General features: G+C 37.2%; 1 protein-coding gene and 1 long non-coding RNA gene across 2 annotated transcripts in view; one reads left to right on the plus strand and one right to left on the minus strand.

The window, feature by feature from the left end:
* LOC109269416 (uncharacterized) overlaps positions 1-16,582 on the plus strand; it is a 311,096-nt gene that overhangs the window by 123,658 nt on the left and 170,856 nt on the right. The window lies entirely within an intron of this gene.
* Positions 1,065-12,929, minus strand: LOC109269410 (myelin P2 protein). The gene is made up of 5 exons (XM_019453351.2): positions 12,909-12,929; positions 6,991-7,090; positions 4,625-4,797; positions 4,191-4,292; positions 1,065-3,166 (listed from the first exon to the last, which is right to left on the minus strand). The coding sequence occupies exons 1-5, from the start codon at positions 12,912-12,914 to the stop codon at positions 3,116-3,118; spliced, it is 432 nt and encodes a 143-aa protein (XP_019308896.1). The 5' UTR covers positions 12,915-12,929; the 3' UTR covers positions 1,065-3,115.

The raw sequence follows: 16,582 nt of genomic DNA on the forward strand, positions 1-16,582 counted from the left end.
CACATGTTCTTCTGCCCCTCATTGGTAATGTTAGGGGTGATTACCCAGTCAAGGGGTTATCCAATTTTTCCACTGCAAAGTTAAACTTTTTTCCCCCTCATAACTAATCATCAGTCTGTGAAGAGATACTTTCTTAAGATAGTTTCTTACCAAATGAATATCCTTCTCCTAATCAAAATCTCCCTCTGGATTTAGCATTCATTGGCAATTCTTGCCTGAGCCAATATTTACAGTGATGGTTGAATAATGATGACTTCCATTTCTAACACTCCTTCCATATTTACCAGTCAGCCAATGGCATTCTTTCTCCCTATTATCATTATGGATTCATAGATCCTTATTTTTACTTCAATGATTTATAAGTTATTATTTTTCTCAATTATTTTTCAAATTGTCCCAGTTTTTACCAAGGGGAGCACCTCCAAGCTGGCTTCCATGTTTTGGTGGCTTGCCTCTATTATTTTTTTTAAACACTTCCTTACTTTCTGGTATAACAAAATATTTCAGGCTCATCTTGTACCTACCCTGACATCCCATTAGAATTAGTTGTTTCTCCAAGGAATCCTCATTCCTTTTAGAGGAAATGATATTGGTCACCAAGGTCTGGGCACTAAGTGGGCTCATTCCTACTGAGGTGTCATTGCTTCTAAGCTCTTTGGGCACATTGAGCTAGGAAATATATGGGTGTATATACACATACACATAAATATGTGTATATACGCACACATAAATGCATGCAGGTATGCATGTACAATTAATACACATATGCACAAATATACGCATGCCTTAGAAACCATAAATTTACATCTGTTCCAATCCATTCTCACATGATTCTCTCTTGCCTGCCCCCCTCATTCATTATGTTCCTCTTCCACAGTGAAATCCTGGCCCCTAACAACATCAACACACTTCTCATTTGCTCAGTCATACAATACATCTGAAATAGTTTCATTATTACTTGGGCACAGCAGTCACACTTCCTGCCTGTGAAAAATCAAATGGACCCAGTAATTCTATGCCCAGCTATTTATACAAGGAAGGAACTCAGAGGTCCACCAACAGCCTTGTACCAGAATGTTTATAGTAGCTTTATTCATCATGGTGAAAAACTGGATATAGGCCAGTTATCTTAAGAGAAGAATGGATAAGCAACCTGTGATATGTTCGTGCAATAGAATACTACTTAGCAATAAAAAGAGCAAACTACTAATGCATGCAACAATATGGATGGATTTCAAAAGCATTATGCTGAGTTTTCAAAGGCAAACAGAAAGAACACATAATGTATGATTCCATTTATATGAAATCCAAGAACAGGCAAAATAATCTCTAATGGCACACCTTTAGAGATACTACAAGAAACAGACATGTTTCTAATAGAGAGGTGTTGCCAAGGAGGCAAAATAAAGGTTTAGCAACTGGCCTCTCTTCAGACAGAGGCAAATCCTGTCTCTATCACTTTGTGATTTTGCACAAGTTACTCTACACTTGTTTCCTCTTTCATAAAGTGGGAATAATAATAGGATCTACCTGCTAGGGTTGTTGTGTGAAGTTATATTAAATATGGCAACATGACATGTAAATCATCTGATAGAGAGTAAATGAACTTGGCACACAGTACACATATAACATTTGGTAGCTGTTATTATTAGCCTAGGATGTGTGTTCATACATTGTCCTATATGTGTGTACTGCTGGTTACATTGTCGCTAATCAGTGACAATGCTCAGGAAAGCAATGCAGAAATATTTACTAAGAACCCATCAGGTTTTCTATTCTTTGATTTAGTGATCCCTCTCCTAGAAAAAGTAGTCGGCACAGTCAGATATATACATGAAGGCAATTTTTGCAAAATAATCTGTAATAACTCCAAACTGGGCATAACATAAAAATAGAACAGTTGTATTATAGAACCATAATAAATTATGGCATATCATTAGTTGAAATGTGGAAGAATCCTTGTGAAAGTTACAAAAAGCAGAATGCAAAAAAAGTATGAGCACTGTGGTTACAGATGAGTACTATTACATCCACATGCACAAAGTGATAGCTCATACTGCGTAGAATGGAAGCAGTTGTTATCCTCTTTTTAAGATTTTTAAGGAGCACCTGGGTGGCACAGTCAGTTAAGCATCAGACATTGGCTCAGTTCATGATCTCTCCGTTCGAGGGTTCAAGTCTCCTTGTGTTGGGCTCTGTGCTGACAGCTCAGAGCCTGGAGCCTGCTTCGGATTCTGTCTCTCTGCCCTTCCCCTGCTCACACTCTCTCTCTCTCTCTCAAAAATAAATAAACATTAGAAAAAAAATAAGAAAAAAGATTTTAAGAATTTTCCTGGTTACCTTTTCATTTAAAAAATGTATACTTTTTTGGATTAAAAATAATATTCTTTGTATAAAAACCCAAACATGAAAGAAAAGTATAATGTCAAAACCAAATGATAGAAACCAAATCGCTACTTGCTTTTGGTGGAAATGGGACAGGGCAGGACAGTGATTGGGAAGAGGCATGAACAAACCTTCTGGGATTAAGGAAAGGCACCACTATCTTGATCAGGATGTGAGTTATATGGGTGCGTGCGTTTGTCACAATGGCTTGAATTCTACCCTTAATATCTGTGCATTTCATTATCCATAAATTACCCCTCAATTTTCAAACAATTGGCTTGAGTAGAGGCTGCCCTTTTCACTGGGATAGAACTCTGACTTAAATCCTTTCCTTGTAGTTTGTCTCACTTCTGATCCTCTTCCCATTATGCTCCTGCTACCCCGATCAATACATTTACTTCCTTTTACTATCCAGTTACTTGCTTTACTTGCACTTCGATGCACAAAGTACAACATAAGTTAGAATTTCACAGATCACTAAATGACGTTATCAAGTATTTAGGTGTGGCCAGTATACATACTTTAATACAGTAAGGAAATGCATGCAAATCGAAAATGTTTCAACAACACTGAATTTTAGATTAATCCTCAGTTTAGACCTTTACCTCTCTGATCTATTAAGACAAAAGCAAAAACAAACAAATTGCAGTGTAGTCGGGCCTTGCCAACAAAAACCGTTGATTTCCAACATCAAATGATCAAATGCCACTTCAATGAGGAAATGATTTTCTCAGACCTTCTCATAAATTCTGGTGCAGACCACGCCCTTCATTTTACATTCCTTAAGAAAAGAGAGAGATTCATTGAGTATCTAAAACTCAAACTAGAAAACGGCAAATTTGCAAATAGCAACAGAAAATAAAAACAAGCTCAGAATATTAAACTTAGAAAGAAATAGAACATCAATGTGTCAGTCTCCAGCAATTCAGAATTATAATAATTGAAATAGGAGAAACAGTTTTGAAGTCAATCTATGTTACTATAGAAGAATTTTCTTAAAGTGGCAGGTTTTTATGCATAATTTGCATGCATTTGACTCTACTAAAAGTGGATTTCAAAACTGTATGCATAGCTGCATCATTTGAGGAACATTTAAAAATACTGATGGCTCCTTCTTCCCCTCCCAGAGATTTGCATTTAATTGATCTGTGTTGGGGCCATATATTGGTATTCGCTCCCCATCTAAATCTATATTGTAGGTAGGGATAAGAATCTCTAAATTACAGGGAAAAAAAACATTTAAAATTACATGAATTTATGTTCACTGTATGTATTAGTAAGCACAGAAGCAAAAACTTAAATCATTAAAGGCCATCCCATGCAACCCTGGTCATCATTCTTATCTGCTGACTAGAGGGTTTCCTATGAGCTGAGCTTAAATTATCGACCTGGTTTAGTTCAAGTTCTTTGGATTCTTGAAAGCAACACACTTAGCTACAAATATTTTATAATTCAGCTGTTCAGGAATACTTTGCTTTTAAAACTTAGATTTGTTTTTCTCTTTGTGAATCCAAACTGGTGATATTTATGCATACTTTTTTGACGTTACTATTATTTTAGGTGTTATTTCTAAAATAATGAATGGGCTTTGTTATTTCTAAAACCTTGGACCTATACTTGAAGTACTCATCGCTGAGTCTTCATGGTTAAAATATCACCTAATCATTAACTCTGACTTTATTCTTAGACATTCTTATCTATTTGTATTGCAAAGGGAAAAAAAAGAATATTTCGAAAAAAATATATAACCAGTTTCTCTATTTAAATAGCATTATTTTTGTATTTAGAAGTGAAAATATTCTTACCACTACCATTTTCCCATCCACCAACTTTCTTTTTATTGTTGTCTCTTTGTCATCCCATTTCTGCACTTGATTCAATGAGCCTCTTGACAAGGTTACAGTGCTCTGCAAAGACAAGTTCCCATAATCAAGTTGCTTGGACTTTGGTTGATTAAAGGAGCCGTTCATTCAGTATTGAATTGTTTTCATAATAGATGTCTCATGAGGTACATTCATTTTTCTATTTTTACCTTATTTTATTTTTTTTTAAGTAGGCTCCACTCCCAACATGGGGCTCAAACTCACAATCAAGAGCCTTGTGACTGAGCCAGCCAGGTGCCCCCAAGTCACATTCATTTTCAGTGGAATGAAGTAGGTCTACCCTTTTGAACACTAATAGGAGTAATCCTCTTGAGCCACAGACTGATCCAACTTTGAAGAGAAACATTAAAATTTACCTTTGTTTTCCTGTTGTCAGCTGTGGTTTCTTCAAACTCTTGGCCTAACTTAAAGGAGATCTCTGTATTTTTAAACGTACTTTCAGTTCTTATAGTTATAATATCCCCTTTCTTGCTGATGATCACTCGGGGTTTGGCCAAGTTTCCCAGTTTTCTGGTGGCTAACCCCACACCTGAAAATCAAGATAGTGTTAGAATTATGTTGACCAAGAGATATACCTAGAGAGACTATGAATGGCCACCTTCTTTTATTTTTAAGTTTATTTTTTTATTTTGAGGGAGAGAGAGAGAGCACGCGCATGAGTGGGGAGGGGTAGAGAGAGAGTGAAAGAGAGAATCACAAGCAGACTCCTCACTGTCAATGCAAAGCCCAGTGTGGGCTCTAACTCATAAATTGTGAGATCATGACTGAGCAAAAATCAAGAGTTGGATGCTTAACTGACAGAGTAACCCAGGGACCCCTGAATGGCCACCTTTTACGCTCAGTTGTGTCTCAGGTGTGGAGATGGCAGGTACTGTCACTCACTACCAAGGACCTCCTCCCACATTTAACCACCTCGTGGAAATACATGTCCATAGACTTAAATATCTGAGGTTTTAGTGTTACAAAAGTAACGTCTCCAGATTTTAAGTAAAAGCGTTCAGCCTAAATAGTGCAATTTATCCACTTTTACCACATCCAATCCCACAGACTTTGAAAATCACTAATATTTTCTGTGGATCATTCTGGACATTTTGGTTTTACTTATAAATAGTATAGGTATATTTTAAGTGAAACTGTGACAGATATACACTGTTCTATGATTTTTCCCCTCAGTAATATTGTGGATATAGAAAAGCCCCCACATCCTTAATAGAATCTCATTTCTGAAATTTTATTTTCTGGCCCTTAAGTTTAGCTGGTAAGAAAAAACTTTCCATTTTTCTTCAAGATCTGTACCATTGCAAATGATCATAGGTAACTGATTTTTTTTTAATTTTCTGTATCTGAAAAAGAAAACAAAACTAGATTCCTGTTTTATTACTATTACTACTAAGGCTATAGAAATACATGGAAAAGAAATGTCAAATGAGAGAATACATGAAGGAAAAACTAGTTTTGCTTATATGTGTATATATGAATTGTTATGTTTCATAATAGGTGTCTATGTCTATATATATATATATATATATATATATATATATATATATATGATCTCTGCAGTAGAGTCTGAGAGTCTGAGAATCTATACTTTACCAAACCCCTAGGTGATCTTATGCATTCTAAATTTGAAAATGACATACTTAAGGAGTCCTTCATTGAGACTCTTGTATTTTGCTTCTTCCTCAGATGTTAAGTCACATCCATAAATCTAACCAACCTCATAGTATGGATCTATCCCGATGGGTTCTCATAGTTTTCTAGGCAACATAACATGATTTTGCTCATTTTACCTAAAAATAGAATCTTTCTCATAAGCTTTCTGAACAGTTAAGTAAAGCTACAGACACTTTGACAAACATGGCAACTTGGGTCATTTGACATCAGTTTCTATTATATTTACACAGCTCTGGAAATTTCCAAAGACTCTTCAAACTTATTGTGCTCATATGGAACATTCTCTTTTTTTTTTTAAGTTTATTATTTATTTCTGAGAGAGAGAGAGAGAGAGGGAGGGAGAAAGAGAGAGAGTAGGGGAGGGGGAGAGAGAGAGAGAGAGAGAAAGAGAAAGAGAATCCAAAGTGGGGTCTGGGCTGATAGCAGAGAGCCCAATGTGGGGCTCAAACTCACAAACTGCAAGATCATGACCTACGCCAAAGTCGGAAGCTTAACTGACTGAGCCATGCAGGTGCCCCAAACATTCCCTAGAATTAGTATAAAATAAAGCTGATACAACAAATGACTGGATTTTCCATCTTCATCCACTGCTCCAATTCCAGGAAAGTCCGAAATTAGTGTAAATTTCTGGTTTAGCTAAACACTAAAATTTTAGATTGAGGTTTTCTATTCACTTTAGTATATTCAACTGCCTATTTTATGAGCACTTCAGTTGTTATAAAACTAACCTTCAGAAAAGCCAGAGGATGGGTTGACTAAGCCTCTAAGATTTCTTTCCTCTAGGTCTGAAAACAAAGCCCTACTGATATGAAACTACTCTTGAAATCAGTGGAAGTTCCATATATTTAAGCAGCTCTTATTTAGGTTAAAATCTATTAAAATATCCACAAGCAAAATGCAAATAAATTATCTGAATTCCACAATAGAAGACTAATTCCAGAAAAGGATTGTACTTTCCCAGAGTCCTGGAAAAGGAATTAAAAGGAAATAGTCATGCAGCTTTCTCAAAAATGATCTTCTCAACCAGAAAAACAAAAACATTTCTTACCCAGAGCTTTCATGTAATCATCAAAGTTCTCACTGGAGACGAGTTTCCAGGTGCCCAGGAATCTGTTGCTCATTGCGATGGATGAGAATTCAACACGGTTCTAGATGAGATTCAGGAGATTCAAATAAGATGCTGAAGCCTCAGAAGATTCTTTTCAAAGATGTCCAAAGCATGTGACTCTCACAGAGACCCAATGGGGAAAAGCAGTGTCAGGACTCGGCAATGAATCGTCCATTAGGACAAAAGAAAGCCCCACATAATGTTTCCTTTAGTCTCCAAAAAATGTTATAAAGATCAATGAGAGTACTATTTGAACCTTCAAAAAATTTTTTTGGTCAATCTTACATTTTTAAGAAGTGCTTAGTCCTTAATGCTTTGGAAAAGACTCCATGAATTGAATCTTATGCCAAATTGAATTATATGAGCATGAATGAGTGTGTGTGTGTGTGTGTGTGTGTGTGTGTGTGTGTGTGTGTGTGTGTTTAGGCATCTTGGTCACTCTCAATCCTGAGTCTGCAAAATTAAGAATTCTTATTGAAAGAGAAGAAAGGGAGGAAAATGTCCATGAGTATTGTGATATCCGCCTCAAATATGTAGTGGGAGAGAAATGCAGGGGACCAGTGTGAGGAAGTATTCATAGGTAAGGGAGGCTTGGCATAGTTCACATATCCCAGGCGGGCTGAGTGGGCAGACAATACGGTCAGTCTATTACAACAGAGCACAGAAATTGTATTCATGGATGGACAAGAAGTAGCACCAGAACACGCTCTTAGACCGCAGCAAAGATTTTCATCTAAAAAAACCTTTCAGTCTAAATTAAGCAGGTTCTTAGTTAATATAACAACTTTGAATGTAAAGACTTTAAAATAAATCTTCAGTTTTATAAAGAGAAGGACTTTCTATATAAATAATACTAATGTATATTGAGAGTTTGTTACGGGCCGCTGTGCTAACTGCTTGTCAGGGATTATTTCACTGAATTCCCTCAACACCTCCCAGAATTGGGTACTATTATTACATCTATTTTACCAATGAGAAAACTGAAGCTTGGGGAGGTTAGGTAACTTGGAGGTTTGAACTTGCATTGTTCCCCAGCCTGGACTCTGGACCGTTATCTGACACTGCTCCCTTTATACCACATATGCACCGAGGCCTTGGCCAAAGGTCAGATCATACTGACATCCCCATGACTAGATAGAGACATTCATTCTCACCCCCCAAATCAGTAGAGGACAAAGTCAAGAGATGAGTCATCCAGACTACTATGGTACATCAGAGCCTCAGTCTTTGACCCCGGGGAGCAGATATAAAACCACTTCAAATATAAATGTTGCTCTTGGAAATACCTTTTTGCTGTCATGCCTTTTCCTAGTGGTTTTCTAGATTGGCATTAATCCTGATTGTAAGACAACGGATATTACTAGGTTTTATGTATTTGTACACAGGTTGGCACTATTCACAACAGTGGGAAATTCATCATGGGGAAATATCCCATGATCAGTTTGCTCATAACAGGTAGAATTGCTGGCCTCTAGGGTTTAGGTTACAAATGTTATAGCTGTGCCATAACCATTGCACCTATGTGGTTAGAGTCCAGGTTGGGTCAAAAATATGGAATCTTATACAGTGATTCCAAGCCTCACCTTACATTACTCGTGCGTGGATAACTCAAAGTGGAAATGAAATAGTGACTAGAAAAATTCCTGAGCTAATCAGCTAACCCAATCCTAGACCCAAGAGAATATAACTGGAGGAAGGATATTGTACTGGAATAGAAGAAACAGCTATGAAAAAAAGGGCTTTTGATTAGCAAATGTGTTATTTTCTTAACCAAAACACTTAATAAAAATGAATGATGGTATCACTTGTGCCTTCAAAAAAATTTTCGTTACCCTACTTAATTGAGAAGTGAAGCTAAACATTCAACATTTAGGTGTTCTCCCTAAATCTGTGAGACTCTCAAACCATCCCACTTGAGCTGAGCCTTTGTATTCAGAGTGACTGATATAGGAGAGCTATATGAATTTTCAGCAGTTCCTGTGTTGCTTATAGGAATAGCTGTGGATTGAAAATATAAACATTGAGCTATATATTCGCGAGGCTTGTAACTTTGAAGCAATTTTAAACAAAAGAATTTTCTATTTTAGCTTATCAGCAATATACTGACTTCTAGAATTAACCAGATATATTCATACCAAAATAAAATTCTGAGACTCATATGTGAACCAGAGGCACAGATCAAAGCAATTAGAGAAGATCCAAACTAAACCAGGATTAAGATATTAAGTCACTCTTACCTAAGAAAGCTATCAATATCCTAGTGACAAAGAGTGGATAATAAACACCAGAGCCACATTATAACTAGATACACATTTTTATACTTGAACTAAATGTAGTCTGTTTACAGCATGGATTCACCTTTCATAGATTTATTGCCTATGTAAATTCTCAAGAAAGGGGGAGCTACTTGAATCATACACTGAAGAGAATGTCCAGAGGTCCAAACAAAATAGATAAAGAAAGTTTGCTCTAGATAATATGTTAGGTAAATATCTCTCACATATTGTCTTCAAGCTATATCCCATTATATATTTGGGAAAGTGATAACCAATCATCCTATGGTAAATGAACAAAGAATTCATGATCACCCATTTGAGTGCCAAAAATCTGACTCCATTCCTTTCATTCATTTAATTGCAAAAAATATTGAGAGCCTACTAAGTGTTAGGCACTGTTCAAGGTTAAACATCATTGAATAAAATTCCATGCCCTTGTGGAACTTACTTTCTATATTAAAATTAGTACATAGTCTGAAGTTATTTGCAAAATAGCAATACTGGGATCATAACTGGTGGCAAGAAAAATATGTCAAACAATGGGTCACTATAAATAATGGCCATTTTTTAAATGTTCATGTTTTTAATAACTGAGAAAACAAAAAAAGACCTTAGAATTTTCACATCCTCATAATAGGTGAGGAAATTAAACTAACTTTACAACTATAACATCTTAGAAAAGAAGGATGATTTTTTAAAAAATTCTTCAAGGCATCAACACTACACAAAGGCAGAGAAAAATTAAGGGTCTAGGATTTGGGTGAAAAAGGAAAGCCCAGAGGAACAGTCCCAATATTTGGGGCTGCTGCCTTTCTATGATCTCTGAATTCTGCAAAAGGCAAGTGAGAGGCACAAGTCTGAAGAATTTTTATAACTGTGTTACAGAGTTAGGGGAACAATGAGGGAGAGTCCTGGTTCGTCATCATGCTTTGGTTTGGGACATTGAAAGGTTGCAGCATAGGGGAGAAGGTGAATTAAACAGGCTTGTGCTAGCATCAATTCCATTCTCAAAATTAGTTTAGTATGATCGGGACAGCCAGTGAACCTCGCTACCGGCCAGAAGCAAAAGAAGATAATGTCACCATAAGTCTAAATTATTTCTACAATTTTTTCACATACGTTGTCAATCAAAAATAAATAGAACAGAGAGACAGGAAAATACGCTCAAAAAGCAAAAGAAACAAGAGTCAATAGAGATAGATGATTGACAAAGCGGATAAAAAGAAAAACAAACATGTTATAGAAAATATCATCAAGACCAAATTTTTTTGGAAGCGCTTTTCCACTTATTTGTTTGATAATTATTTATTTGTTTGTTTTTCTCTTTTTAAATTTTTTAAATTTATTTTTTAATTTACAAGCAAGTTAGTTAGCATATAGTACTATAGCATAGTACTATAGTGGTATCAGGAGTAGATTCCAGTGATTCATCCCCTATGTACAACGCCCAGCACTTACCCCAACAAGTGTCCTCCCTTATGCCCCTTACCCATTTAGCCCATCCCCCCCCCACAACCCCTCCAGCAACCCTCAGTTTGTTCTCTGCATTTAAGAGTCTCTCATGTTTTGTCCCCCTCCCTGTTTTTATATTATTTTTGCTTCCCTTCCTTTATGGTCATCTGTTTTGTCTCTTAAATTCTTCATATGAGTGAAGTCATATGATATTTGTCTTTCTCTGCCTGGTTAACTTCGCTTAACATAATACCCTCTAGTTCCATCCAAGTAGTTGCAAATGGCAAGAATTCATTCTTTTTAATTGCCGAGTAATACTCCATTGTGTGTGTGTGTGTGTGTGTGTGTGTGTGTGTGTGTGTGTGTGTATACACCACATCTTCTTTAGCCATTCGTCCATCAATGGACATATTAACTCTTTGCATACTTTGGCTATTGTTGATAGTGCTGCTATAAACATGGGGGTGCATGTGCCCCTTCGAAACAGCACACCTGTATCCCTTGGGTAAATACCTAGTAGTGCAATGGCTTGGTCTAGGGTAGTTCTATTTTTAGTTTTTTGAGAAATCTCCATACGGTTTTCCAGAGTGGCTGCACCAGTTTGCATTCCTACCAACAATGCAAAAGAGATCCTCTTTCTCCACATCCTCACCAATATCTGTTGTTGCCTGAGTTGCTAATGTGAGCCATTCTCACAGGGGTGAGGTGGTGTCTTATTGTGGTTTTGATTTGTATTTCCCTGATGATGAGTGATGTTGAGCATTTTTTCACCTAAGACCAAAAATTTTTAAGACTAATAAAAATTGGCAAACTTTTAGCAAGATGGACTTAAAAAGAGAGAGGGTAAAAGTTATTAATTGCAGGAATAAAAAAGGATATATCAGTATATCCTATAGGTATTAAAAATTATGGTTATATAACACAGTAATTTAAAAGATCATAAGAAAATAATAGGAGCTACTTCATGCCAATAAACTTTAAGATTTAAAAGAGACAGGGGCGCCTGAGTGGCTCAGACGGTTAAGCGTCCAACTTCTGCTCAGGTCATGATCTCGCGGTCAGTGAGTTCAAGCCCCGCGTCGGGCTCTGTGCTGACACCTCAGAGCCTGGAGCCTGTTTCAGATTCTGTGTCTCCCTCTTTCTCTCTCCTCCCCTGCTCATGCTCTGTCTCTCTCTTCTCAAAAATAAACGTTACAAAAATTTTAAGAGATTTATAAACTCCTTAGAAAACACAATTTACCAAAAATAATACAAGAAGCAAAAAATGTGAATACTCCCAAATCCATTATTATCACTATGGTTAAAATTGCTCTCACAAAGATACTCTGGGCCTGTGAGCTTCACCAATGAATTCTTACAAATATTTCTGAAAAAAATAGCACCAAGCTTACACAAAATCTTCCAGAGAATAGGAAAGAAAGTATTAATTTCCAACTTGCTTTCACCAGGTGTTCGTATGTACTCTTCTCTTTTCCTGGAATGTTTAACCACTCCCATGTGTTTAATCCTTAAATCTCAGCTCAATCATATTTTCCTACCCTTGGGTTGACATCCTTTAGATTTCAATTCAATCATCTTTCTTAACTTCTTCTTGTATAACATCATTTAACAGTTACTGCAATGGCAATTTTTATTAATTTTGGATGTTATTTGATTAATATGTATATCACCCACTGAAGTCTTGATTCCATACAAGCGGGGAAAACATGTGATTTCACTCGTGTAGTATCCCAAGTACATGACACTCAATAAATATTTGTTGACCGACTGAATGAAGAAAATACAAAATTTTCTACTTATAGGGGTTATTATTTGCATTAAATCAGATAATAAATAACATGAAAGCATCTAAAATTGGTGCTTATGATCAATAATATTGTTCTGCTAAACTTCCTTCTCTCCTCTCCCTCCCCTGCCTTTTTTTTCTTGCCTTTTTCACACACACTGGAAGCATGGAGAAAGCAAAGGCGGTGGGGCACGTCTAAGTGTGAAACTTAATGGCAGCACTCATTCCCTCACTGGTCACTCTTTTAGTGGCGCTTTTTTCCGTGTCCAGGATGACAAGACCATAGCACACCACTAGGAAAGTGCACATAAGTTGATTCCAAGACTCATTGGATTTATTCTCACCTGCATGCATGTAGACAATAACTCGACACAAATTTATTGAACTGAGGTAGCACTGGAGAGAACGTGGTGAGTGAGACAGCAACAGTTCCTGCCCATAGGGGCCTTATATCCTAGTTAGGAAGAGAGACATTAAACAAACGGTCAGAGACATATTAGAATATCCAATTATTATTTTCCTTTTTCCCAATTATTATTTTTTATCATTTGCAGATGGAGGTAGTAAGGATATCACTAAAGAGCCAATGAACCATTATTATGTAGGAAGATCCCTTGTGAAATTGTTTAGACACCAGATGCCTTGAGACTGATGATCTCATTTATCTTTAGAACTCAGCCACTAAGGCATCTGGTGCCCCCACCGGAGACAGCTATTTGACAGAAGGTGACAATGGCACTTCAGGCTTGATATCTTCCTATTACATGTTTCAGATAAGTGTTTTTCTCTACATTTAACAATATTGAGATTATAGTTGCTGTCTTAATGCAAATCACTTCTTGTAAGCTCCTTAGTCACCAGTGGATATTCTATCTTTTGGTTGCTATGGTGACAGTTGCTGTGACATTTACACTGCTCAAAGGTGGTTAATAGCTTGTCTTTTGTTGAATGGCAATAAAGAGAGGGAAGTAGTTTCTCATTCCTCCAAACAATGCATTAAGCTTTGTTTTTACTAGACTGTAACGTACATGGCCTCTTGCAAAATCTAGTCTAAGATTTCAAATCATTATTCCTAATAGAACACCTGAGAATTAAAGTTACTCATTCACTGGGGAGGAAATAGAAGATAATTTCTGCATCTCAGCTTCTTTTGTTAGTCATTACAGCATATACTAAGCTGGCCACAGTTTTTTATTCAATTTGCATTTTTTCCTCTTAGTGAGAAAGTGACGTTCACAGCATTAAAGTAGGCTGTACTTTTCAGGCATTAGCATAAAGAGCCATAGGAAATACTTTTTAGGACTTAGCCCATCTGCTCCCTTACAGCTGATGGGAGAAAGGAATCCCTGAAAAATAATTCACTTGCAAAGGATAGTGAGAAGCGTTAGCATGTCTAGCTTTATTTCATAAGGAACAAATATAAACTCATAACAGTTAAGGTGATTTTCTAATCATGTATTACACAGATAGCCTACCTTTTTTCCTACTTTATTTCCTTAATTATGTCTTACAAATGTTTTCAATAATTGAGATGGTATAAAGGCCTTGAGAGAAAGTATTATTTACATACACACACACACACACACACACACACACACACACACACGTGGACATACATGCATACACACACTGTATTTTCCCTAAATGTTCAATTTAGAAATCTTAAGAACCTGTAGGTTTGGGATTAGGTTGTTTCCTGATATTTCACCCTAATTTTCCAACTACACAACTCTGTAAAGCAAATAGACTCCATTTTGCAAAGGAGAAAACCAAAATGGTTAAACAGCTCACGCTTGCTCACATAGGTGTCCACGACAGAAGCAGGATTCAATTGGCTCTCACTGCTTCTCCAACCCCATTCATTTCACTTCACTGCAGTGCATCTCTGGGGTAACAGACAAGTCTGATTCTAGCATGGGGCTGGTGTCTAGATGGTTCCTTCCCAGCCTTGTCCGTCTCCAAAACTTACACCGGATCTAGATATCAGACTTTAAAATAGGCAAACCAGGGGTGCCTGGGTGGCTCAGCTGGGTAAGCGTCTGACTTTGGCTGGGGTCATGATCTCCTAGTTCATGGGTTCGAGGCCCCCATTGGGCTCTATGCTGGCATCTCAGAGCCTGGGCCTGCTTTGGATTCTGAGTCTCCCTCCCTCTCTCTCTGCCCATCCCCCACTCACACTCTGTCTCTCTCTGTCAAAAATAAATAAACGTTAAAATTTTTTTTAAAAAACAGGCAAACTATATTTTCCCTAAACGTTCAATTTAGAAATCTTAACCTGTAACTTCAGGATTAGGTTATTTCCTGATATTTCATCCTAATTTTTCCATCTAGATTACTATCTTTGGCATAGTTATTTTTAAGGCCAGTGAAGAAAAGCATGGACTTTTATGTTTATTGCATTTTTGTGCAAAAATTTATGAAAATTAAAACACTAAGAAGGTTCAAAACAAATTATTTTGTCAGTGTTATTTTCCTTTGTGGCTTATAAAAACTACTATTACTTCCTTCATTTCAAACCCTTTTGGAAAGTGAACAAATAATGGCTTTTCATTGCTCAACTCACTGTAATGAAAAGCTCCATTATTTCCAACGCAAGTTAACAAATATGACACACTATTATTTACTTACAGATAGATAATGATAAATCCTGTACAACTTGACAGATACGTTATCATTTACTTACAGATATATGATAACTTTTGAAGGCAAGTCAAATATACCAAGTGACTGATCATGTGAAAGTCCTTAGGAAAGACTAATAATGATTCTTAGTATAAGCATCAGTGACTTTTTTTCTACAGAAATTTTGACATGCGTTGACTGAGAATAAAAGTAAAAGCAGTAGGGTTTCAGGATGCCAACCTATTTATAACATCAAAAGTTGTGAGCTCTGTGCCTAACATGTTGCTGTTTTCCAACACCTAATTTGGTTTTGAACAGTTGTCAGAGTGAGAATTTGTTGAGTCAATGATTTCCTCAGGAGTAGTATGTTTTATTCTACCTATTAAAGACACAACACGAGGCTTTTGTTTCATTTAAGTTCTTTGTACTTTGAGCTGTGGCATAAAGAGGAGAGAAATGAGTCTTGAAAATTGAGACCTGTAGTATTCTTTTCTTAACTATGCCTCCGTACATCCACAGATCTAAATGAGTAAGTGCCTAGTGCTTTTTAGAGTAGTATCTTCTTCCTAACAGTTGTGGGAAACCCTAATGGTTGTGCTCTGAGGTGTTGCTAAAGTGGCCTGTCATTTGCACGCCCCTTGCAATCAGACTGTGTTCTGATTAAAGAAGGATTGGCCCATGGGGCGCCTGGGTGGCTCAGTCGGTTGAGCGGCCGACTTCGGCTCAGGTCATGATCTCGCGGTCCGTGAGTTCGAGCCCCGCGTCGGGCTCTGTGCTGACAGCTCGGAGCCTGGAGCCTGTTTCAGATTCTGTGTCTCCCTCTCTCTGACCCTCCCCCATTCATGCTCTGTCTCTCTCTGTCTCAAAAATAAATAAAAGGTTAAAAAAAATTAAAAAAAAAAAAAAAAAGAAAAAGAAGGATTGGCCCATGTCCCTCTTTGTGCAAGGACACATTGGGGGTTGAGAGTCCCTTTGACCTCTGGGGAGCAAGCGTGGTCACAGTTTGTACACACGTGAGTCCTTTAGGTAGGACAGGCCCAAGTCCTGTGGGAATGCCTGTCAACGCCCACATCCAGCAGCTGTGTGGCCACCACCAAGCCCATCACTTCAGGTGCACAGCTGTGTGCTTAGACGTCTTCAGGGTTTAATATGACAATCCTAGATCCTTTCCTTGGCCTAATTACTTTCCTTGATTTGGTTCCCATGCTTATTCGTTTTATAGATTACCTTTCAATTTCATCCCTACAAAGGCAGCCATACCCCGCAGTTTGCCTAGGGCAGTCCCTATTTTTGCCTGTTGTCCAAGTGTAATTATTGATACAGTCCCTTTCCACTGTAGACAACAAATTACATGGACATTTTACTTTAGCCCATATTAAACCTAACTCTCACGACT

Source organism: Panthera pardus, unplaced genomic scaffold (assembly GCF_024362965.1).
Source record: "Panthera pardus isolate Hobbes unplaced genomic scaffold, ASM2436296v1 HiC_scaffold_7, whole genome shotgun sequence".
In the NCBI taxonomy this organism is placed as follows: domain Eukaryota; kingdom Metazoa; phylum Chordata; class Mammalia; order Carnivora; family Felidae; genus Panthera; species Panthera pardus.